Source organism: Carassius auratus, chromosome 8, assembly GCF_003368295.1.
Source record: "Carassius auratus strain Wakin chromosome 8, ASM336829v1, whole genome shotgun sequence".
NCBI lineage: Eukaryota > Metazoa > Chordata > Actinopteri > Cypriniformes > Cyprinidae > Carassius > Carassius auratus.
This window is the reverse complement of record NC_039250.1, coordinates 3910928-3936687: the sequence shown is the minus strand read 5'-3', so window position 1 is coordinate 3936687 and position 25760 is coordinate 3910928. Positions and strand designations below refer to the sequence as shown.

The window sequence follows — 25760 nt, the reverse complement described above, 5'->3', positions numbered from 1 at the left end:
CCATAGTCCGTCACGACGAGGACAGAAATGACACCAGTTCTTGAAAATGACCCAATCGCCACATCAATTTAAAATCTGATGAAATCGTTCATTCTGTAATGATTAACCTGTCATTTCAAGCAGGTCTCTGAAAACCGGATGATAGCATGGTTTGTAAATTAGTGTCTGAATTTCTCTGTGCTACTTATACAATGACCTTTTCCTCTGTATAACAAAATGAGTGGAGAGCAAAGTGGAAGAAAATGAGGCTGCTTTAAGAAAAAATTCATAATCACTACGAATATAAGCTTGCATGCATGTCATCGTGCAAAGCCAGACTTCAGATGCCTTTCAAAGCCAATGTGACGCAGAGTGATCCTGGTTTCTCTCTCTCATGGGCTCGGTTCTCCTCGCTCCAGCACTTCTGTGTCCTTTAGCATATACTGAATTACAATGACCTATTTTGTCAATGTCGAGCCCTAACGAGGCAGGGAGAACAGGCAGTCTGCGGCGCGATGACAGTCATTAGAAGCCATGACTGCAGCGAGGTCTCATAAACGCAGCAAACATCTTTACATAAATAACTGCACTCAATCTACTGCGAGATGAGACGAGATGCTGAAAATATCATATTAATATGCACAGATGTAATATGTGTGTTGGACTCGCTGGAGGTTTTTATTGGGTTGTTAACTTTATTATTGTGGTTATTTGCTTCGTGAGTATAGGATAGATACAAATTGTACATTCTTACTCGTATATGATGTTCGTCAAGGTTTTGAGTGTTGCTATGTGGTTGCCATATGATGTTCTGACTGGTTGCTAGGGCATAAAGTGCAAATGTGAGTGGTGTTTTTCCATGATAAAAATAACCTGTACAATAGTGTTTTTTTTTGGGTGGTTACCAGGGCATTGCTATGCAGATGGTAAGATGTTCTGAGTAGTTTCTACATAAAGGAAATGTGAGTGGTCTGTGCAATACTCACCAGCATGGTGCTTGCCAGGGCATTGCAATACAGTTACAAATGTGTTTTGAGCAGTTGCATGATTGTAGTGTGTTGTGGGGGGTTACTTTGCAGTTATAAAGGCATTTGAGCAGTTGCACAATGTTAGTTAATTTCTAGTGTATTGTTGTGCAATTGCAATAGTGTTTTCACTGGTTGCTAGACATAAAAGGCAAATATGAATAGAATTTGTCTGTACAAAACTTTCCAGCACAATGCTAGTGTATTGTAGTTTTTTAACAGGATGTTGTTAAATGATGCTAAAGTGTTTCTAGTGTGTTGCTATTTAGATTTAATAGTGTTGTGAGTTGCTAGGGCATAAAAGACAAACATTAGTGGTGTTTATCTGTGCAAAACTCACCAGTACAAAGCTTCCTAGGGAATTTTACGTGAGTGGATCCTATGTAAACAGCACTCATGCAGGTCTGTTATTTTCATTAAATGGCCTGTAATTTTCTGAACATCAGATTAAGAGTCTAACAATAGATGTTTGAACATTTAGATTTGTTCTGTCATGACAAAACAGACTCCCTCGGTTCACACTGGCCCCCGGTGGCTTTCACTGTGAGTCAGACGCGTGGCTGTACAGACTGCCTCATCCTTTCTCTCACCTCATGATTCAGCACTTCATCCCTACATCTGCTCCGACTGTATCACTGCACGATCGCACGACACAACACCGCCTTGAAGCGCTGCACTGTTCAATAAAGAAAAGTAATAGCATTGAAAGGTTACTTGGCTGAAACACAGCACAATCCTCATGACTGAGCGTGTGTAGGACAGACTTATTTTTGATCGTGGTGTTTACAAAGGAAGCTCACTTGGCTATGTGTGTGTCAGCGGGCCTCTGTCTGTCCCATGGACCAGCCCTGCGGGAATTAATGTTTGCCTGTTTAATCCCTCTTAATCCCAGATTTCAAAGGATGTGATTGTTTTTCATCGAGCATGGCAAAGCTGTAAAATAGCCACAGGTTTCTATTTGAGAGGACAATAATGACAGTTAAAATAGGCTGCACAGCATTTATTTAATACTTTGGCTGCTCTGTATGACACAACATATAGGGCAATCTGTCATTATTATCAAACTGCAACTATAAAAAAATCGCAACGACAACTAAATAAAATGTACAAAATATTGTATGCAACATACAAAAAATCCACACAATATACAAAAAAAAAAAAAAAAAAAAATATATATATATATATATATATATATATATATATTTACCAAAAATTTAATTTTTTGCCCATTTAAGTATATTTTGGAAATATATATATATATATATATATATACTGTATTAGTGCTGTCAAACAATTAATCACGATTAATTGCATTCAAAATAAAAGTTTTTGTTTACATAATATATGTGTGTATAATGTGTATATGTATTATGTATATATAAATACAAGCACATGCATATATATATTTTAAAAAAAATTATCTTTGTATGTTCAATATATTTATGTATAATATAAAATGTAAGAATATAAATAATTTCAAATACATGTAAATATTTTCAAAATATTTACTGTATGTGTGTGTATTTGTATATATTATATATATAGAGGCTGGCTGTTCACAGAGTTCTGTGCCCAAGCACATTAATAGAGAGGGGAAAGGAAGGAAAAAATGTGGTAGAAAAAAATGTACAAGCAGTAGGGATAACCGCACCCTGGAGAGGATTGTGAAACAAAACCCATTCAAAAATGTGGGGGAGATTTAAAATATTCTAATAATTTTGCTAAATGGGTTACACTGTTTGTTTTGCATCTGTGAAATGTTGCTGGTTAACACTGAAAATCGTTTAGTTGCATGCTGAAGTCTGTAAAAGTGAACAATCAAAAACTGTGTGCACAGTCAATTATTTTTTAACAGCTATAAAAATTCTCCCACCACTCAGAGAATGATTATAGATCAAGTAACAATTACTTTTATAATGAAAAACGTTTGAATAAAGCTGCAAGTTTCTTCTTTAAACTCTCAAGAAAGCCTTACCTCATAGACTTACTCTTTTTTTTCTGACTTTTCAAACTGAGAAATAAGTCCAAATGATTTTCTGTGGTAATCGACAGCTTGTTACAGATACTGCTGATAGATCTTACGTGCCATATATTGAACCTGGAAGATTTCTTTGATGTAGAGGTTTCAAGAGTGTATTTTTATATCTTTTGTGTATCAAAGTATGTGGTGCTGAAATACAGCAAACCTGTAAATAAATAAGTGTTCGGTTGCCTAGCACTTTGAGGTTTTGTCTGAGGGCTCGATTTGTATCCATGGCTCCCTATTAAGCTGCCGGTACAAACACAAATGTCACTTTGGTAAAAAAAAAAAAAAAAAAACCTGCTGTAAAGAACATAAATGTAAATTCAGAAGCTTCTCGCTGGTGTTGTGAAATTTCTTTCATAGACTGACAGTTTATGACAGTATGTGCAATGTGTGAAAAACATGCTGATTATAAATAGAAAGCAAACAAAGGCCTTAATGATCAAGGGAAGGTCACAGATTTCTTTTATTTATTTCTTTTTAATACATGAGAAGAGATGCAGAAACTGAGCCAATCAGATCAGCAACATCTTTCATCATTATCTTTTCAAAATCTGTTCTCAACCCAGTTCTGGTCTAATACACGCTGACCTATGGATTCATCCAGAATGATTTCAGACCCATTTCAAAAGAAATATAATATAATAAATCAGCATATTTAATAGTTTATAAAGGTAATTATACTGACATGCTGTTTTAAAAATAAACTATGAGCTAAATCCCTCTTCAGTGAAGACATGATACAATATATGACCAAATATAATGACTCAACAATGACATCACATGTTTTAATATGCTTTACAAGCAATCATTTCTTATATACGGAGATGAAAGATGACTTTTATTGTTATGTAATGATACTGTAAACATGATCTTCCACTGGTAAAAGCCTATGGGTGAAGCTATTGGTCACCCTTGGTTTTGTTGTGTATTTCAAGCTGTCTTCATGGCCTTTCTCCCAAAAGCAGTCAGAGGAATATCTAGTGTAAAATAAAATGCTCAATGTAGATACACATAAATGGTGGCTCCTGCAAAACTTTCGTTATACAAAGGTTGGTGATTTTAATCTTTTATTTCATCATCTCATAAAGTCACCTACGATCTCAGTGACAAAAAAGAGAGCGTATTTGATCAAACTGTTATCAGCTGCGGAAGAGCTGTCGAGAGGTGAGGCGTCCCCAAACGTTTCATCATATGAAGCCTACACTTTTAATTATGACTATATAAAACCAAGTACCGAAGCTGTCACAGTCAAAACACATGCGATGACACGTCTGAAATCTGCAAGAACACTGCTGGCAGACACTGCAAGAATAAAATAGGTTATGATAACAATTTTATTATTTTCTGAAATGCTAAATATATATATATATATATATATATATATATATATATATATATACATATATATATATATAGACTTTTTATAGGTTTCTGAACATAAAACTAATGTTAAAAAATGAAAACAAACAGAGAAAAATGTTAAAGAAAAAATATTCCTTGGTTTTAAAGGATGTCATAATAAAATAAAACAAATAAATCATAATGGTAAGCAAAATTCATGACCAAAAGAAAAACAATAAGAAATATGAGCCAGATATATCCTAAATATGTAATTAAATAAATATGAAAAAATGTAAACAAAATTTTTATAAAGATAATAAAAGCAGGTGAAAAAAATTAAACTCACACAAATATAAAATAACAATTATGGTTATAAAAAAAATACACCAAATAAAAACATATATAAAATAAATATCTAATGTTAAAAAGGCAAAAATAAAAGTAAAAAAAAATCTATATGTGAAAACATTAGTTATGTTACACATATTTATAATATGAAAAATCTCAAGAAAAAAAATGATGAAATGAAGTTACAATGAAAAATTGAAATATATATATATATATATATATATATATATATATATATATATATATATATATATATATATATATAAGAAAAACATATATAATAAAAAATACTAATCTAATTATTATAAAGATTACTAAAGATAAAAACAGACAAAATAACATTGTAAAAATAACAAATATAAAATATTAATTTTATTTATTTTAAATTATAAATAAACAAAATATATAACAAAATAATATATAAATTAAATTAAAATGAAATGAAATACAAATAATTAAAAATATATAATTTTTATACAGTATAGTGTCATCAAGATTTGTAAAGCTTTAAAATAATGTTTTTCGAGTTTCTAAAAGTGACCGAATTCTTTTGTTTGCTTGGTCTCGAGAGAATAAAGGTGTTCGGGTTATTTCTGACATCATGGTTTTGTCTGAAACAGAAATACGAGCCTGTATGAGCTCAGCGCTGATGGCAGGGTTATTCTTTATGACTGACGCTGACGCTGCCGCAGGAGCTCAACCTGGAGGCAGAGCGAACACTGGACCATTACATCATTGCTATGGGATAGAACGATGCCCCGCCCCCACATTCGATTGGCGGAGCCACCTGGTCTCACATTCCCATTGGTTAATGACAGTGTAACGGGAAGCAGCGATGGGGCGTGGCCTCTGCGTGTAAGGGCGCTTCAAATACACAGTAAAAGATGCATAAGGGAGCGATGCTGATGCTGGTGATGCGAGAATAATTTCTCACCGGAGGCAAGCTTTCGAACGGACTGAGAGGGTGATGATGGACTTCACATTTAGGTTAAAATAAGCAAACGCAAGATCGAATCAACTGCCTGAAGCAGAAGTGAACATTTACTCAAATTGCAACATAAGAGAAATAGGTGAGAGTGAGACCCTGGATCGGATCCATCCTACATTCGCTGGAGGTAAGGGCGTTTCTTAAAAGCATCTCTTTAGCATTCGCGGTTTCAGTTCAGAAGTTACAAACTTACAGATTGCTGGTACTGCTATAAGACAATAAAACCGCTGATATAGTAAGAGTTGGAGGGTTGTGCTCTGAAGTTTGAGCTTATCTCTTTCTTTCATTAAGGTGATAGTCCAATCCTATTCACCTGCTCCAGGAAGCATCTGAAGAGATTCAAATAACACAGAGACATTTTTATTATATGCATTTTATTATTAATTTAGGCTATTAGGCTAAGTATTGCATTTTTCATTTGGGTCACGCTTTAAATGACAGTTTTGATGTTACAGCTTACACCGCAATTACTGAGAAAACTACATGTTAGTGTGTAATTTTGTCGTGCTGCTTGCATATGATGACTATATGGTCTTACTATATTATTTCATACAGTAACGCAAGTCATAACACTGTTATTTACAGTTTGAAGTGTAAGTGTTTGTTTAAAATATGTGTAAAATTAGTTTTTATATACCTAGATGGATCCACTGAATCATATAAGTCATATCTGCTTTATAATAATACGTTTTATAGCTAACAATAGTAATACATAATAATATTTAAATCATGTTCTTATTGATGCATTCTCTTATACAAAAGGCATAAAAGCTGTAACAGGGATGTTACATTTAAAAAAATTACACTTTTGTATCTTATTTACCCCTAAAAGGTACATATTAGACTTAGCACCTGAAGTTTACATATTCGTACCCAAATGGTACATTGTGAAAGGTTGCCACCCCAGTGTCAGCTTTTGTACCTTTTTTCTGAGAGTGTAAAGGAGTGTTTGATCAAAAAATATAACAAAATAACATCAGAACAGAACTGCAGCTGTATTATTATAATTTCATATCATGCATCTGGAAGATATGATTTAGAAGCAGGAACAGTGCATCGTGACTTAAATCATAGTTGACGACTCAATTTTGGCAGCGTATCCTGAGAGGTGTTTTCTCGTTTAAGTGCCTTGATAGTTGTGTTTGCATGCACTGAACGAAAACGCGCTGTTTAATTATAGCTGCTCTAAATAAAACAGCGCAGAAGACCTCTGAAGGAGCAAACCAGAAGAAAATGGCCCGTGGGAATATGAGTGAACGTAGCAGAGACAGCACAGGAACCCTTAACACTCATAATGGATGCTTACATCCTCAGTTCATCTGATCACACACTCCATTTGATTACTAACTGTGGATTTATTTCCTTGGGCTGCTTTCCCTGTTTCTTATAGCTTAATGATCGAATCCCAGAGTGTGATATTATTGGCAAAATAATGAACGAATCAACATCTGTTTTGGCCTACAGTGGTGGACAATTATTACAGTTCATATTTCATAGTGCATGCACCTGTTTTATTTTACATCTATGCATGTTGTAGTCACTTCTCCAAAGAAACTTCAAGGCATGCATATTTTTTTTCAGTAGTTTATGTGTTCCTGAAAATTGAACTCATGACTTTAGCATTAGTGCCGTTCTCTAGCATTAACAATATTTATAAAGATTTAAATATTGTTACATATATTCTTTCAATATGTATTTAAATGTATTATTGCACACACACACACAAATATATATTTTTTAGATAACCTACATATATGTTTATTCTTTAAAAAATGGATATAGATATTCTTTATGTGAAATGTTTAACAATAATATATTTTTCATAAAATACAGTAAAATACAGTGTTTGGTGTAATGTATTACTATGTAATTAACTTAACTTAATTACTTTCCCCTTAAAATTAAGGGATTACTCTTCATTTTTCTGTCATTTAATTACCATTAAATTAATTACCATTAAATGTTATTACTATTTAATTATTTGCATTAAATATTGAATTGACTATATATATATAAATAGTGGATTTAATATAAAAATTATGAATGTTACCGTTTTCCTTCAAAATACTTTAAATACAATATACTTCAGGTATAATGCTGTATTATATATGAATTATGTATAAACTATAGATACTCTTTATATATAATTTAGCAAAATATTTAAACTTTTTTAGTCAGTGCTTTAATTTTTATTATTTCAATTTGGCATTTTTATGATAACATCATTAAAAATCAATGTGAAAAACGAGTTAAGTCACACGTAATCTATAAAGTACTCAGATTATATTATCTAAATGTGGAATGTAATAGATTACATTACTAATTACACTTTTGGTCATGCAATTTGGAATCAGTAACAGATTACAATTATTAAGAAATCCCCCCAGCACTATATATGTACAGTATGCTAATATTGCTCTGTGTGTGAGCTGAGGTTGTGTGTTATGTGTGTGTTGAAGTGCGTCTCTCCAGTCCTGAGTGCTGAAAGGGTCGCTGCCGGTGCTTTACATAATGCACTGAAGAGTTTGGGCTGTACACACAGAGGCACCGTTGCATTAGTTTGGAGAGGTCATTGAGAGCCAGCAGTGCTGTGGGTGGAGAAATGCATCAGGTCTTTTGTGGCGCAGAACAAATGAACATGAAATAACTTTTGGACTTGTCCTTGAGCGAGTCCTCCTGTCCCCTGAGAGATGCTTTCAGCTTCATCTCTCTCCATCGCTGCGTGTCTCTGTCGACAGTTCAGCTTATCTGTCTCACTCACTTTCACTCTGTCTCTCTTGTCCTGTCCACTTCCTATCTTATCTTCTTAATCAGAAATTATTCTCGCTTTCACAGGGCGCTAAATGTTCAATTGAACCAAGAACAAAAGTGGCCAGAGAGAAAGCAGAGCGTACAGCTCCATTCACTTACCATTTAGTACCTGGTTTTGTATTAAACATTTAGTTCCTTTAAACCGATCAGTGAGAATCTGAATAAGCCACACCCCACAGGAAATCAAATTAAAACGACAGGAAGAGAACAGATGTACAGCTGAAGTGAAGAAATTCTACTTCAAATCCCTCCTTTCAGTCTATATTCAGCAAAATGATACTGACACGGAAAATGAGTCCTGGTTTGCTGGTTCACTTAGCTCAGTGAACTAAAGATACAAAACAAAAGGCATAAGGATATGGTTACAACCTCATTGGACAGCTTTTATGAAGTATATTAAGCAAATTTTCCGAGCATCCCAATCAATGCTGTGCAGGTTGAATCTACTTGTTGCATGTGTATACATACGGTGGTATTTTTACCAGCTGTTAAGAAATGTGCAAAGGAAGTCAAAACAGAGGCAGAAATGTGTATGTTGCACACAGAGAGACAGTTGCAAAGAGACAGCGGTTCTGATGCCTTTACTGAACTGGAAAGTGCAATAAGAACCAGGTATGCATGAGCATTCTAGCCTTTTTAGGGTTGCATCTTATGACATCATGTCCTGTTTTGGCTTGTTTAGATGTTTTTGGTCTGTGTTGCTTATAAATATCAGTCAAACTGCAGCAGAATTACAGTTTTTCTCAGTCGCTTTGGTACATTTCTCTAATCATTCTTGAGATTTGCAAAACAGTAAGTGCATTTCTCAAAACAACTCGTACAAATATCAAAACACAATGGATGACCTGCAAAAGCCAGTCTCTTGCTCAAAATCCTTAGTTCATCTCTCAAAAATAAATATCTGTGTCAATGAACATGTCAGTGCCATCAGAATGACAAGTCCTTGTGTCATAGTTTACGGATAAGACAGTCAAATTGCTTAGTCATGTTGTCAATTTAACAGTGGAGGGATGTTCTGATGTAAACTACTGTATTGAACAGTATGCCATATGCTTATGTATGCCATATATCCATTTCAAAACTACACATTTACACATTACTGTTTGTGGGATGTTGATTGAAAGAGACTGGATAGAATTCCCAGTTACACTTTTACTAGTGGTCTGACCAAAAAAATAAAAAAATAAAAAATACTTTTACAATGCCATTGTGATATAGAAAAGGAAATATGGGAACAAAGATGAAAATAATTCCATTTTCAGAATTTGTAACTCTTGTTTTGTCCTTTGTCTATACAGTATAAGCTTTCCTACTGAAGATTCATGAGATGAACCTTTGAGCTATTTCAGAGAAATGGTTTATCATTGGTTTATCATCTACATTCTCTTCATTAGTAAAGATTCACTTGCACAATTCATGCCAAATTGACAAAACATCTAATAATAGTGTGTAAAAATACAAATAAAAAGTGTGCTTGGCAGTTTATGACAACTAGATTAACCATTTTGCATTTAATGACTTATATGATGAACTAAAGACTAGATGTTTTGGGGGGTAAGACTATTGCACAGAAAACTGTATAATACATTTTGAGCAACATGACATTAGCAACTAATAATGTAGGAAACCGCAGATAAATGTGCGTAATCAATTGCATGAATGTACAATAGCAATCGCAACTTGTTCAAAAGAATGAGAAACTGGTTTTATGATGTGTATTAATGACTAGATGATGTGGAGGTTGTACAAGTAGTTTTGAAAATTTCATTTCTGTTTTGAAAAATGCACCAAAGTGACTGAGAAAAACTGTAAAAAGGTGGATCTCGGTCTCGTTCGTATGGCAGCGTTCACACTTAGTCAAATCAACTGAACTATCTCTAGGCAATAACACCAGAGTTTATTTTAATCAACTGTAAAAAGCAAGTGTAAACATGCCCTAAAAGGCATTCTGAGTTCAGTCCTGAATCGTGCACGCACATCACTGTTTGGTACACGCTGACTCTTGCTGAAGTTTGCTCGTGTTAGGTTTCCAGCCTCAAATATTGCCAAAACTTATCTTTACTCTGTAATGTTTCATTAGAGACATTTAAACAGTGAGTCATAAGTCTGTTTTTTCACTCAGCCCACTCTCCAAGCAACAGTTCTCTGTCCTTTTTTTTTTTGACACCAATAAGTATGTGCTGTGTGGTGGGTGGATGTGGATGAGTTGTGTTCTGGGTATTTACATTTAATGCTCTGTGTTTTTTCACCTCAGCAGTGTGGTGATAGGGCAAATAATTTAGTAGGCCCTCCAATTGCATTTATTGGCATCAAAAAAGAAAGCTTTGAATTTTAAGTGTTTTTCTCTCACAAAAATGCTTACGCTGGCGTTTCTTTGATTCAGTATGCATCCTATTTAATTTAAATGCTGCACTAGCTCCAGTACAGTTTTTATTTGACTCTCTTCACAGCTTTGGATGTTACTTTGATGAAATGTATACTGACACTGGCTCACGTCAACAAACTGAATTTTATTAATAAAAATAGGTTTTCTTAAAGAATCGGTCACCCAAAATTTGAAATTTGCTGACAATTTACTCATTTCCAGAGCATCCAGGATATAAATGCATTTGTTTCTTCATGGAAACAGAATTGGAGCATAACAATTTAGCATTATATCACTTGCTCAATAATGGATCCTCTGCAGTGAATGGGTGCCGTCACAATTAGAGTCCAAGAAACTGATAAAAACATCACAGTAATCCACGATTAATCCACATCTCTCCAGTCCATCAATTAATGTCCTGTGACTTGAAAAGATGTGTGTTTATAAGAAACAAATCGATCATTAAGACGTTTTACACTGGATTGTTGCCTGGTATTTAAAGGAACACCTTAATGATGGACTTGTTTCTTACAAGACATTAACTGATGGACTGGAGTCGTGTGGATTATTTGTAGATTATTGTGATGTTTTTATCAGCTGGTTGGACTCTCATTCTGACGGCACCCATTAACTGCAGAGGAACCATTGAGCAGGTGATGTAATGCTAAATTTCTCCAAATCTGTTCTGATGAAAAAACAAACTCCACAAACGCATCTACATCTTGGATGGCCTGAGGGTGAATATTTTTATTTCCTTTTCATTAAATATTTCTCATCACATTACATCACCTGATGTTTATTAGCCATGGACTGGATTTATATTAGTTATACAGTTTGTGCTGTGTTGGTTATCCACTTGAACTGTAATGTGTAAGTTGATATTAGTAAAACATATTAGTGTGTGAGAAAGTGATGAAAGGTTGAAACACAAATGAGGTCATGAATTGTTGACAAATTGTGACGGCCCAGATGCATCTTTCCTTCACACCAGTTAACAGCTGCTTTCCCCCCATTTTTACCCAATACCAAAAGCCAAGGATGATAATTAAAGACCTGCCTGCAGTGCCCTCAATAATTAATAACCCATCCATGAATTTTTCATTGGCTCCAATACGTTTGCAGATGTGAGGGGCTGTGTTCAGGCATGGCAAATAAAAAGGAAAGGAAAGTGTACTAAAAGAGAGATCAGCCCCAAAGGGTTATTGGTTACGCACTCTCCTAATCTCCAATCACCGCTCTACTACAGCACATCTATGGGGAACAACACCATTGTCTTGCTTTCCATTGTTGTACTTTGATCTGATGCATGTGGCCATGTGTACATGTTCATATCATTACATTTTAATGGTTTGCAATAGCACTGCATTGTTATATTCTGTGTACATTACAGAATGTGAAACATAATCGCTTTTAAAAGGTGAAGATCTAGCTCGTGAACATCTGGCTGGATTATCTCTCTTAAATTACAATCTGAGCCATTCATCCAGTGCACTTGGCTTGGTCACTGAGCTGAGTGGCACAACTTTTATAATGAAGAACTGAGTGAATCAAACAACATCTGTTCCACAATATAGCACTTTATTCATTATTTTTCAGATCATGAGAACACTTTGGCACATGATAGAGAGACTCATGCAATTCAGAGTATGTGTTGTTTGATCGTGTTGTTTGAATGTGAAAAACATATACACACACACACACGCACACAAACACACACACACAAACAATTAAAATATAGTGTCCAAACATTATAGTAGAGCCCGACCGATATGGATTTTTGGGGGCCGATGCCGATATTAACTCGAAAAGAGCCGATTTATAAGCCGATATTTTGATTTTGAAAATAAACTGGATATTAGACCCATTTCCTATAAGCTGCACTTACATAACATTCAATGGCAAAATATCTGCCTGTTCTATGTATGTGGGCTGTATAAACCATTTTCCAGAAGGGATTTATGTAAAAAAAAGACTTAGATTACGGTCTCAATCACTAAACAATTGCACATCAAAAGTATATATTTTTTAACGATCAAAAAACAGTCTGATTTTAAACATTTAACACTTTTACTTTCTTCCAGTTGAAGCTGATTTTAACAGTCTGTGTGTGTACTGTAAATAAATTATAATACTAAAGTTAAAGTTAAAGTATTTGCAGAAGTAGTCCCACACTTTTGCTGCTACATCATTCACCTTTTTCAGCCATCTGTAGGGCAGAAAGAGAGACATAGAAAGAATAAGCATGTGTATTAATAATATCACCATGTATCATTACTCATGTCATCATTAGAATTATAATAATAATAAACAGGGATCTCCTACATAGGCAAAAATGAGAAATATATATATATTTTTTTATTTGTCAAGCAATAGGTATTAACCTCCTTATATTTAACAATATTATTTCAACATTTTCCTGTTATGTCTGTAAAGCTGCTTTGAAACAATATGTAAGAAAAAAAAAGAAAAGAAAAAAGCGCTTGTTCAGCTCACATTTATTTACATGTCCCCTCTGATTTAATCATTTCTGACGCACCTACTGTAGTTACTGTAACTACACTATAGAGCTCGGGCGTAGACGTCATGGAATGGTGCATTGTGGGTAACGGCGGCCATTTTAGAGGCATCGCAAAGCAGGTTTGTAATAAGATAATAGCCAGTCTCCAGAAAAAGTTATAGAACGTGACAAAAAAGTTGCCTATACCTATACGGACAAACTTAATAATGAAGCCAAACAACGCTAAAGAGGTTGTAGGCGGAATCGATCCCTATGAACACATGAAAGTTTACCAAGCCTCAGTTTCCCTGATAATTTCTCCTACCGGGTCTGTGGAGTGAGCGCTTACACCTCCGATCAATTTAAAAATGTCACTTTCACTTTTTAAAAAGTCACTGGAGGCTCACCTGCAGATCATAAATGGATCTGCAAATTAAACGTGGAGAAAACAATATTTTTCACTAAGGAAATGCTAACATTAACCAAGCATCAGTGGTGACACACACACACACACACACACTTATCAGATTCTGCGAGCTATGAAGCTTGTCTATGCGGGTTTGTTACACTTCAGGAGTAATTACTCACCTATCATACTTGCAAAAATCCACTGTTTTCCTCCGGTAGTTCTGTAATCCGGTATAATATTGACGAACATTCACCTCAGACACAACCCACCATTCACCAAAACAAGACGCTTAACTTCCTATTTTGAAGTTCGTTCCAGTTTTTTTTTTTTTTTTTAAACAAGTTGTTCAAATTTGTTAAATACAGTCAGCACAAAAATATCAAAAAGCAAATTAAGTTCAGGATTGGGTCAAAAGAAAATGTTTAAACAAAAAATACAGACACTAAACTGACTCCCTTACTGGCCAAAAACTAGAGAAAACGTAATGTGTTTGTGTCTGAGTTTGTGTGTGTCACCATAACTATGTATTATAATATTATCGAAGGTGATGGTTTCCCTCCGTACAGTGGCGACCCAAGCCATCTGACGCCTCTTGGTGATTTCAGACACCTTGTGTTTTTTTTCCAAGTAGGAAACTGTTGAAAACTAATATGATTCACGAGGCGTTTGCCCTGTCGATCATGAAACCGATTACAGCAGTTCACAATACAGCAATACTGAACCATTTTCCAAAAAATAATCAAAATTAATGACCAAATGACCAACGTTACCTAATGCCTACTATACAGTACATCTACTTCTGTACCGCGATTCCCACAATGCATTGCGACGTGACGCAACGATCCCGACCTCTATATTTGCTCTCACAGACACATTCACAACGGACCCGTATATCTTCTCCTCTTCTCTTTGTGCAGTCTGAATCAAAATGGTTAACGTTAGTGCCATGAACACACCGCAGTCAATTTTGAGAAGAACCACCTTCAAACAAGTTAATAGCAAGCATTTAAGGGGCCTGCTAAAAAGGAAGCTATATTAGCGTTAGAGTAACGTAACCAGCCTGAATTCACCAAATTGTTCCCTGGGCCTGAGGGTAGCCTCTTCTTCCTTGCTTCTCTCTTAATTCTCATCAGCAGGACTAGCGCTATCGCTCGCTTCTTACAACGGGACAGATACATGTTTGCTGCTGACCGAAAAGAGGAACAACAGACTATGAAAGAGCTCCCGCTAAAAGTTTTTAAAACTCCGCCTACGCCATAGCGCAGAGCAGGGCAAATCGCGTTGTATCTGAAGGGCAACGCTAAACCCAGCGGCCAAGCGCTGTGCATACCGCGTCCTGTGTGAAAGGCCCATTACGCGGTCATTATGTGGGAAACACACCGCAATAGAATAAGCACTAAACGCTAACTTTATAGTTCGACCTCTTATTAACGTTCGCGCTCTTCCACTGATAAACATGGTATTAGCTTTGTGGCTAATCTAATATAGCAATGCATTAGCGGCTGTAAGTGATGTTACAGAATATTTAGAAGTGATAATGATAGGACCGTTAACTAGAACTACCACACCGTTTTTATATACAGTGTATGAACTAAATCTACAATCATTTCACATGACGAACGACAGACTCACCTGGGTGGCTTGGCTGATCGCTTTCTTCTTTGTGGATTTCTGGCGCTGTTGCAACTCTGGAGCTGCAGACCGCCCTCTGGTGGGCAAACTATGCAACACTCATAACATGAGTGAAGAATATGAGACTGTTTCTCATGTTTCATCGGCCGTTATAAACGCCGATGCCGATTTAAATGCAATTAGCTCATATTGGCCGATAATATCGGCCGGCCGATATATCGGTCGGGCTCTACATTATAGACACTATAGTGATTTTTGTTATGTTTTACGTATATGTTGTCGTTGTTGTTTTTTGTTGTTTTTTCAGAATGCATGGCTACTTTATGTAATATATATATATATATATATATATTTTTAATTCTTTTAATAATAATACAAGTTTTGGCTTGTTAGTTTTGGCAGTGAGCCTCACCTGGTAGAAGCTGTAACTAAAAATTAAAAATATTATCCATAAATTCTGACCTATTAAAATAATAATAATAATAAAAAAATTGTATTATTGTCAGTGTTATTTAACAATTATATATATTACCTTTCATACTGAATATATGATATATGATATTTAATAATTTTTTTGAATATCATATATTGAATGTATGTGTGTATATGTATAATGAATATTAACTATTAGTAAAAGTTTTACTCCTTTTTTTGGCAAATGATTATATATTTTTACATGGATAGTTCCCACAATTAAAAAGAGATTCATTTTTTTTCTGAGGGTAAATTTGTTGTGTATTTTTTCATCTTCTTTTCCTTTAGGGTCTTATTACTGTGATCTCTCAACTGTGTATTTGTATTCCAGATTCACTCTCTCATTCACTCTTTCATTCAGCTCTTTTCCCAGCTCTCTCTCTCTCTCTCTCTCTCTCTCACACACTGTGTCTGTATGTCCCATCACACACATATGCAGTAGGAAACCCCAAGGGCTGGTCCTATTTGCTTCTTCCTGTCAGGTTGCCATGGCATCAGGCAAGGTGGCCCCATTTCCTGCCGTGCAGAGGGGCCGGGGGGGTTACGTCCAGAACGACCGTCCCAGTGTCTAATGCGATCAGACAGGCGTGTGGAGTAGTGTCACACACTACAGCCAGACTGAGACTCACACACACACAGAGAAACCTCTCTTTTGGCCTCTCACACACTCCACCTTTCCTCATCGCTGAAGGTGATCTGATCTCTGCGGCAGCAAGATGGCTGCTGCTTAAGATGATCTGTCTCCAGTCTGTTAAAGGATCAAAGCTTACATGCACTCTTAAAAATAAATGTTCTTTATTTGAATCTTTGGTTCCACGAAGAAACTTTAATATGTATGGAAGCTTTCAAATGAACAGAATGTTCTTTATAGTGTAAAAAAAGTGTCTTTAGGTTAATTAGAATGTTTTTTTAGGAATCACTGAAAGCTTCTTTGGGGAACCCAAAATGGTTCGTCTGTGCCATCACTGTGAAAGTCATGTAAGGGTTTGAAATATCACAAAGTAGATCTCTTAAAATCTCAGCTTTTCCTCTGACACAGCAATGAGATTAAATGGAAAGCAAAAGGAGACATTTTTTTTTTTATCTGTAGCATTTCAAGGGATATCTCAACAATATTTCTCAACATGAACTCAAATATATCGTATCAAAAATATTAATATGATCTGTGCTGCTAGCTCTATATTCTTACTATATGTCAACAGTAGTCTTTGTTTTTTCCCCACAAGAATATTTCCCAGTTGCTCTTAAAATGCACGCGTTGGCAGAATGAAACTTAGCACACAGGGAACAGAGAAGCTCTCTAGCCTTAGGCAAGAAATATACACAAATATGCTAACGTGGATGTAAATGCTTGGCCAACGCATTGCTGGCATAATAATGGTCTCTTCTGAAAGCAGACACTTGTTTCTCAGCAGTGTTGTTATTGTTAACTGAAACTATTGAAAATTATTTTTAAGCTAAAATGAAATGCATATTATAGCATATTTAAACTTAAAAAACAGAAATAAAATAAGTTGACGTGAAGCACTAAAATTAAAACCATAAATACATTTTACCTAAATAGAAAACTAATGAAAATTTTATTTCTACACTTGTATGGTATGCTTGTTATCTATCTATCTATCTATCTATCTATCTATCTATCTATCTATCTATCTATCTATAGATAGATAGACAGACAGACAGACAGACAGACAGACAGACAGACAGACAGATAGATAGATAGATAGATAGATAGATAGATAGATAGATAGATAGATAGATAGATAGATAGATAGATAGATAGATAGATAGATATTATGTTTTCCCCGTTAAGTAGACAGGAGCTGTAGTTGCATGACTGGAAATACACTGAAAAAAATAATAAATGCAACACTTTTGTTTTTGCCCCCATTTCTTATGAGCTGATATCAAAGACATATCATAACCATTTATTTAATAATATTAATAATAAAGGGCTGGCTTTTTATTGTGGCCAGTCTAAGGCACATCTGTGCAATAATCATGCCGTCTAATCAGCATCTTGATATGCCACACCTGAGAGGTGGATGGATTATCTCGGTAAAGGAGAAGTGCTCACTAACACCGATTTAGACAGATTTGTGAACAATTTTTGAGAGAGAAATAGGCCTTTTTTGTTCATAGTAAAAGTTTTAGATCTTTGAACTCAAAACAAAAGTGTTGCGTTTATAATTTTGTTCAGTGTTGACAAGACAAGATGGCTAACAAGTGAACTGACTCACTTTGGTATTAGAATGATTCCTTCTCAGATCAGCATCATTTAGTGAATAATGGACATGGACAACCAAATGTGAGATTCCATCAATATTTTACTAAATGTACGTACACACTTTTCAACAACAATTTCGAATGGATGTTTGCTAAACACTTGACATGACAAATACCAAAAACAATATCATGAAAAAACAGGTATATTCTTCCTGATTACATTATAAAACTCCTACCTTTGCAATTATATAAAGTTGGTAACGATTAATAATGTTTTTACAGTAAAATATGCATAAATGTAAACAAACAGACTCTGTGTGCCGGTGTGATGGTAACAAACCTCAGAACTCAAGGGAATGATAGAGATACCTTCATATGTCTGTGCCATTAAAAAGCTGCCATTAACATGTTTATATGATTTACCTTGCTCAGCATGATTCTCATGAGAGTAGTTGACCTGAAAGAGAGAAAGAACACGGTTTATGCTGAAGTAAGCTATACACCTCTCACTGGGATTGCATACCTGTATTGTGTTATGAATTGGTGTGTTTGCATTCACTTGTGTAGAGCAGGCCAACGTTTCACGGTAGCCTATATTGGGATTTCCAATAGCGTTGTTTCAAAAGAAACAGGTTGTACATGTGTAGAAGTGGTTCTAGTGTTGTTAAAATCTGATCTTTCCTACCTGAACCGACTAGGAAGCTACAACAAGCAACAACAAAATGCGAATGATTGCATGCTCGGTATGAAATGTTTTGGACTTTTATGCACCAGTACAGCACAAGTCTTTGAGGTACATCAGACGTTTGAGGCTCTTTGCAGAAAAGCGGGACACACCCCACCCGTCTGACTGTCCCCTCCCCCGTCTCATCTCGCCCCTCTTCTTCAACACACCTCTCAGGGGAGTTAATTTGTGTGCGACGCATGGAAAGATCAGAGTGTGGCGGGGGTGATTGAGGGTGGGTAATTTTTCCCCATCTTGTTTTCATTTCCAGAGCCAGTGCCGTCTGAGTGCCGTGTCCGTGTTCAGTCTTTGTTTTGAACAGGCCTATCGCTGCACGCGAGAGCACTTTACATGGGCTGAGCAGATTAAAAGACCCCAAGAATAGGCAGCTCATGTCTCTGTGTGAACGTGTATATCACACAGTATTGCGAGCACACACTCTGAAGTCAGAGGTTCATGATGTTAATTGATGAAAAGCTTCTTCATATTATGAAAAGTACTATTTTTTTTTACCATGTTTTTCTTGGAGTGTAAATAACGTGGTAGCATATATATAAATGTGGACGCCTAAACCTACATAGTAGTTGTCAGTATAGGACATCATCATGGTAAATACCATAGTACTTTTTTGGTATTGTGAAAATGCACTTCCCTTATAAAAGACAAAAATATATGGGAATGTACTTATAATTCAATATAATAAACAATGTATTTCAACATATGGGAACTAGTGCCTATATTTTATTCATACTATGATAAATGCATGGACTTGTAAGGCAAGGCAAGTTTAGATACGTAGCACATTTCATACACAAAGGTAATAACATAGACAAAGGTTAGATAAAAAGGAAAAAAAATAGTCGTAAGAAATATAAATAGAGTAAAAATGATAAAACATTTCACAAAATATTAATTAGACAGAATTCATTATAAGAATATACACAAATTATAAAGAATAATGAATTATAAAGAACTTATTACAAGAATTATCAAAAAAAAACTATATTACTCACTTTATTGTTTGCATAGTTATACATTTCATATACGAAAATATGTGTTATTGTATATAAGAGAAAGGTGTCTACAAAAAATCTATTTTATGATTTTTTTACAATTGGATGACTATTAAAGGCTATTTATACACACACACATAGTAACAAATTGATATTATGAAGTGTATTATTAAATACATTACAATATACAAGTGTAAATATACTGTCACATATTATTCACGGTATGAAAATCAGCAATTTCTTATGTATTATTTAATATATTGTAATATTTTAACATGATATGTTATTCAGTATATTTTCAATATACATTAAATTATTAAATTATTGTTAATATATAGGGAAATATGTGTAAGAGTTCCTTACCATGGTTTCACCACAGGATGTTTTTTGTTAAGGTCAGATGAGCAGTTAGTATTGAATCAATCACACAAAACCCCTCTCCTCTTAGTGTTTTATTTTGCATATGACATAACAGGGAAGTTGCACTTCATTGCATCACTGGGTCTATTTTAATGCACATGCAGGATGTGTGCTTTGTGATAGACGAAACTTTGTTCCTCTGTGTGATGTGCTTTGAACAAAGTTGTTGTTACACATGGCGCACAATATAAGTGTCACTTTCCATCCACTTAGTACTCTGTAATTTATCAGCTTTCATTTAAAATGTGTCATATTCTCAACTGTTTTTCTTCTGGACCCAGATTTTATTTTGGGAATGAAGTGGTGACCCAACACAGAATGTATTATTAATGTTACAGGGAGCCAAAAATTCATCACATAAAACAAATTAGTCTCAGTTTTTCACACAACCTGACCTGTCCATATACCATCTACTGAGTCATAAATTTACATTTATGCTTTTGAGTCTGATTCCATGAACTTATACATTTGCGTTGCTTTACTGTTTAGACTACAGCAAAACTTGTTGTTACAGATGAATTTGTGTTAAAAACATATTGTTTGGTATTGTAATAACATATTGTAGAGTTGGTTCTAAACCACAGCCTTAAAAAGTTTCTGTAAATATTTTTGTCTATTCTAACTACACACAATTAGTGTACATGGTGATTTCAGCAGAATTCTTTGACCTACCAGTTGAGAACCACCGTCAAGAATCTCCTAAAGCCCGAAATGCCATTTGTTCTAATTAATTCTGTTGATCTTCATCTTCAATTAAGGATTTGTGAAAACATATGGTAGCACTTTTAGATTTTTGTAGTTTAATGTCTGTGTGAGTCATGCTGTAAGACCTATTAACAGCTCACAGTCTTCGGTTCTTTTCTCGCACCTCCTGCCAGTTAAATTCAGCTCATTTGCACCGAGTGGCATTACAGATGCATTACAGGCCCTAGCATAGTGGGATATCAAACGGTAGTCCATCACTAAAAGCTCCCATTTTAACTGGGGGTATAACTCTTTTTTATGACACTCAAAAAAGATGAAGACAAATGCCACTGTGCATTCTTGTATGTAGGTTGCTTTCACTCCAAATGCCTTCCAGAAGCTTGAATATGTGTCAGGTGGTGCTAAGCAAATTCAAAAGTAGCCAAAATGCTTGAGGCTAATATATGCTCCTGAGATCTCAAATGCCTCTGGCCTGGATATATTTTGTCCGGTGGATGTTTAGAGTGTGATAAAGTGCTTGGAAACTGGTTTATTGCATTGGTGTTCATTTTGCCTTTCCTCCTGTACAGTCACAGCCCCTCTGAGAGCTGTTACACTCACCGCGTACAAGATCGTGCAATTCTTCCAGGCGCACTTACATTTACGGGAAGATGGTATTGAGATGTACGGTGCATCACATTCAGGCTTTGATATGTGGCTCCTTTCATGTGTTTATCGGAGCCTGTGCTTGGCAGGTGTATTTTTGCATGCAGGCTGGAACGATCCTGCATACTTGCTAACGATTGCTTCCTGTTTGACTAGAATGAGAGATGACTGAATAATCAATTATCAGAGTGATCTCTGAGCACTAGCAGGGGAACGAAGTGTAGAATATTAAAAACGTCAATTCTGGATATTTAGTCATTGCAACAAATGATGCTTTGATTTGTTTGTGTGATCTTAAGGAGAGCAGAAATTCCGGTCTTTGTTTAATATTCCTTCTGCAACTGATGCTAATAAATATCTCATCTAAAGTTGGCGTTAATGTCATTTGCACTTGGCTGACATCATATAATCTGCATGATTTATATATCTTCTTTCTTTTTCATTTTGCAGGGCTGGATGAGAAAATTCCTGTCTTCCATTTCGTAGAAATCTTCCCTCCAACTGTCAGCTACCTGCTGGGTGCAGCACTCTAGAGATCCTCAATATGGAGAGAACTGCCATTTCCACTTCACTGCTCGCAGTCTGTTTCGTTTTGGCTGTTTGTCGCTGTTCCCTTGCAGCTCCCTTCTGCCCTGCCCAGTGTGTCTGTGAGACCCGCCCATGGTACACGCCTCAGTCGGTCTACCACCAAGCCAAGACTGTTGACTGCAACGAGCTCCATTTGAGCAAAATCCCATGGAATATTTCAGTCGATACTCAGGTGCTGCTTCTTCAGAGCAACAATATCTCCAGGGTGACCTCAGAACTCCAGAGCTTGGTAAACCTCACAGAACTGGATCTGTCCCAGAACCACTTCACACAAATCCAAGACGTTGGCTTGAGTAACCTAAGCCAGCTGGTCACACTTTACCTTGAGGAAAACCAAATTAAAGAGCTGCCTGATATGTGTGTAAAGGACCTAGTCAACTTAGAGGAGCTTTATATTAATCATAATCAGATATCTTCTATTGGTCCTAATGCGTTTTCAGGCTTGGGGAACCTATTGAGGCTTCACCTTAACTCCAATAAGCTTGTGGCAATAGACAGCCATTGGTTTGAGTCCCTACCCAACCTTGAGATCCTAATGATAGGGGAAAATCCCATTCTCGGCCTGCAAGATATGAACTTCAGCCCCCTCTCTAAATTGCACAGCTTGGTTCTCGCGGGAATGGGCCTCAGGGAAATACCTGAGGGTGCTTTCCAAGGATTGGACTATCTCGAGAGTCTCTCGTTCTTTGATAACAAGCTCACGGCTGTGCCAAAAAAAGCGCTGCGCGTTCTGCCGAGCCTCAAGTTTCTTGACCTTAACAAAAATCCCATTGTCCGTATACAGGAAGGTGACTTCCGAGACTTTCCTCACTTAGAGGAACTCAGTCTGAACAACATGGAGGAGCTTGTGACGGTTGAGAGGGGCGCGTTCTCTAACTTACCACAAATGGCCAAATTGGAGATTTATAACAACCCTCACCTGTTCTTCATAGACCGAGCTGCTTTCCTGAAAATGCATGGCATGCGCACCTTACTGATCCACAGTAATGACCTCATGCTTTTGCCCCATGAGATTTTTTCAGCTTTCCCCAGTCTGGATGAAATCAGTTTTCATGGCAACCCACTCAGGTGCGATTGTCTTGCCAACTGGTGGCCCATCCTGGGCAACCAATCTAGCCTCAAAGTGTTGGAGCCCCAAATAACTCTTTGTGCCTCCCCACCACATCTTGTTGGCCAATCACTTCAGGAAGTGGTATCTGCAAGTTGGAATGGGGCAAGCAATACCTGCCTGCCTCTAATTTCTCAGCACACCTTCCCTCCGCAGCTCAACGTCAGCATAGGACAGCTTCTAACACTCAATTGCTGGGCCGTGGCAGATCCAGCACCTCAGTTTTACTGGGTGACACCAACTGGAGACAAAGTCACTTCTGAAGCTGTTTCACCTTCCTCCAGTGAGGGAGAAGGAATACCGAAGAAGCATCGGATGCAAGAGCAAGGTGCTCTAGCGATCCCACATGTTGAACCTGAAGATGCTGGTCTCTACACATGTGTTGCTTGGAATGCAGAGGGAGCAGACACCCGGAGCATCTCTGTGTACGTGGATAGGAGCAACTGGCATGGTAGGGGGCCTATTAGAGGTCATCAAGGTGTGCTGAACACCACGGGATCCTTGGTAATCCTAGCAAAAATCATCCATGCCCAGTCTGTGGTGCTCGAATGGAAGGTGCACCCATCCGCCGCCTCTTCCAACCATGAGGTGTCACAACCCAAGTGGCTCAGTGCAATGGTAAAAATCGACAACCCGCAGATTAGCTACACGGCGATGGTCCCCGTAGATGTCCAAGAGTATAACCTCACACACCTCTTGCCTTCCACGGAGTACCAAGTTTGCCTGACCATGACTGGTACAGAGCAGACCCAGCACTCTTGCATCAATGTGACCACCAAAGAAGCCAGCTTTGCTGTGGAGATGGTTGCCCAACCGACCAACGTAGCCCTGGCGGCGGTCATGGGCTCAATGTTTGCCATCTGCATAATGGCTCTGTTGGTGTTCTACATGGGACGCCGTATGAAGCAGAAATCTTGTCACCACTCTCTCAAGAAATACATGCAGCACACCACTTCCATTCCTCTGAATGAACTCTACCCACCACTTATTAACCTCTGGGAGAATGAGACGGAAAAAGAAAAAGAGGGCAACGCTGACCCTCAGAACTCACAGATAGACACTTCAAAAACATACATGTGGTAGCTGCACAGTATATAGAAGAGACATTTTAAACAGTATATGTGCTGTCTTGTACATAAATGACAAGTATGTATTATTGATTTGTCATTGTGAAAGATGTATGTATTTTTAGACTGTACCCTTCAATGCCAAGCACACTTGTTTGCAGTTGTGATTTGTTAGACAGCCAACAGACGTGGGCAGCAAAACACACTATGCTTTTGCATTGCATTGTATTTTCTGAGACTAATTCAATGTTAAGCATGCCAATGTGGTAATAATTCATATAATTTATTCATTCTATATCAGCACTAAGCTAATACACTACAGATCGACACTATATCGCCTCACACATGTCAAATGCAGTCACATGACATCCAATTCTGGAGTTTTTGCATGGAATTTTTGCATGATATTTTGGTGCTAACAGAGAGTTTGTTCCTAGTTTTCTCACTTCTAAAAATACACAGGCGTGAGAAGGTGACGTAAGCGTGCTCATTGCTCTCATTTGTCTTCAGCTCGTCACATTTTATCACCTGCGTTATAATGAATATAAAACCTAAACCAAACCTGCCAGGTGCTATGAAGTTGCTGTTACGGCAAACTAATTAGCCGTCATATGTAATTAATATCTGGAACACAACTGCGCAGCTGTGCTTATTTATTCTTGCATTGTTAAATAACTATTTATTGAGGAGTGTGTGAAAATGGCTGTGTTTATTAGCACTGACTGAAATTGTATTTCATATTTGATAGAAAAAGAAATCATTAGACTATAATGATCATGTGGTTCAAATGCCTGACATTTACTTGCAGACATTCACCATTGCTAACAATGATGGGGCCGTTCTATGCTTTGCACCTCATCATGCACTTACGGTTTTGATTACCGAGAGATTGCTTCAGTTCTCAGTTAAACATGTTGCCAAACTCAATATTCACACAATTCAGTTTTGATGTGGTAAATTAGGTAACAAGTGTGAATGACAATTGAATCGAATAAGAAGAATAAAAAAAGAATCAATGTTGTTTTTGTCCTCCTCACATAGATTAATTAATCCTTAAAATACATATGCCACCCTGAAAACAAATTTTAACTCATTTTTAAGGTTTTGACATGTTTCAAACCTGTGGGATTTGAGCTTAATCCTGCATCATATCGATTAATACAAATGTTATGCAAAACACATGCTCATGTATTGTTGTTCTGTTGTGAAGGCCTATCAGCAAATGACATCTATCCAGGTACTGATGAATATAACCAATTAAATTATATTAACTGTTCAAGGTTTACCTTTACAGGTGCACTCAGTAATTTTCAAAAACATTGCAACCCTAAAGAAATAATTATTCTTTTTGAAAAACATTAACATT

General features: G+C 36.4%; 1 protein-coding gene across 1 annotated transcript; it reads left to right on the top strand.

The window, feature by feature from the left end:
- The first annotated feature begins 5604 nt into the window (after window positions 1-5604).
- LOC113107008 (leucine-rich repeat neuronal protein 1-like) lies at window positions 5605-25415 on the top strand. Its single transcript, XM_026269127.1, has 2 exons — window positions 5605-5834; window positions 22082-25415. Exon 2 carries the CDS (start codon window positions 22176-22178, stop codon window positions 24408-24410), a length of 2235 nt encoding a protein of 744 aa, XP_026124912.1. The 5' UTR covers window positions 5605-5834; window positions 22082-22175; the 3' UTR covers window positions 24411-25415.
- Window positions 25416-25760: the final 345 nt, after the last annotated feature.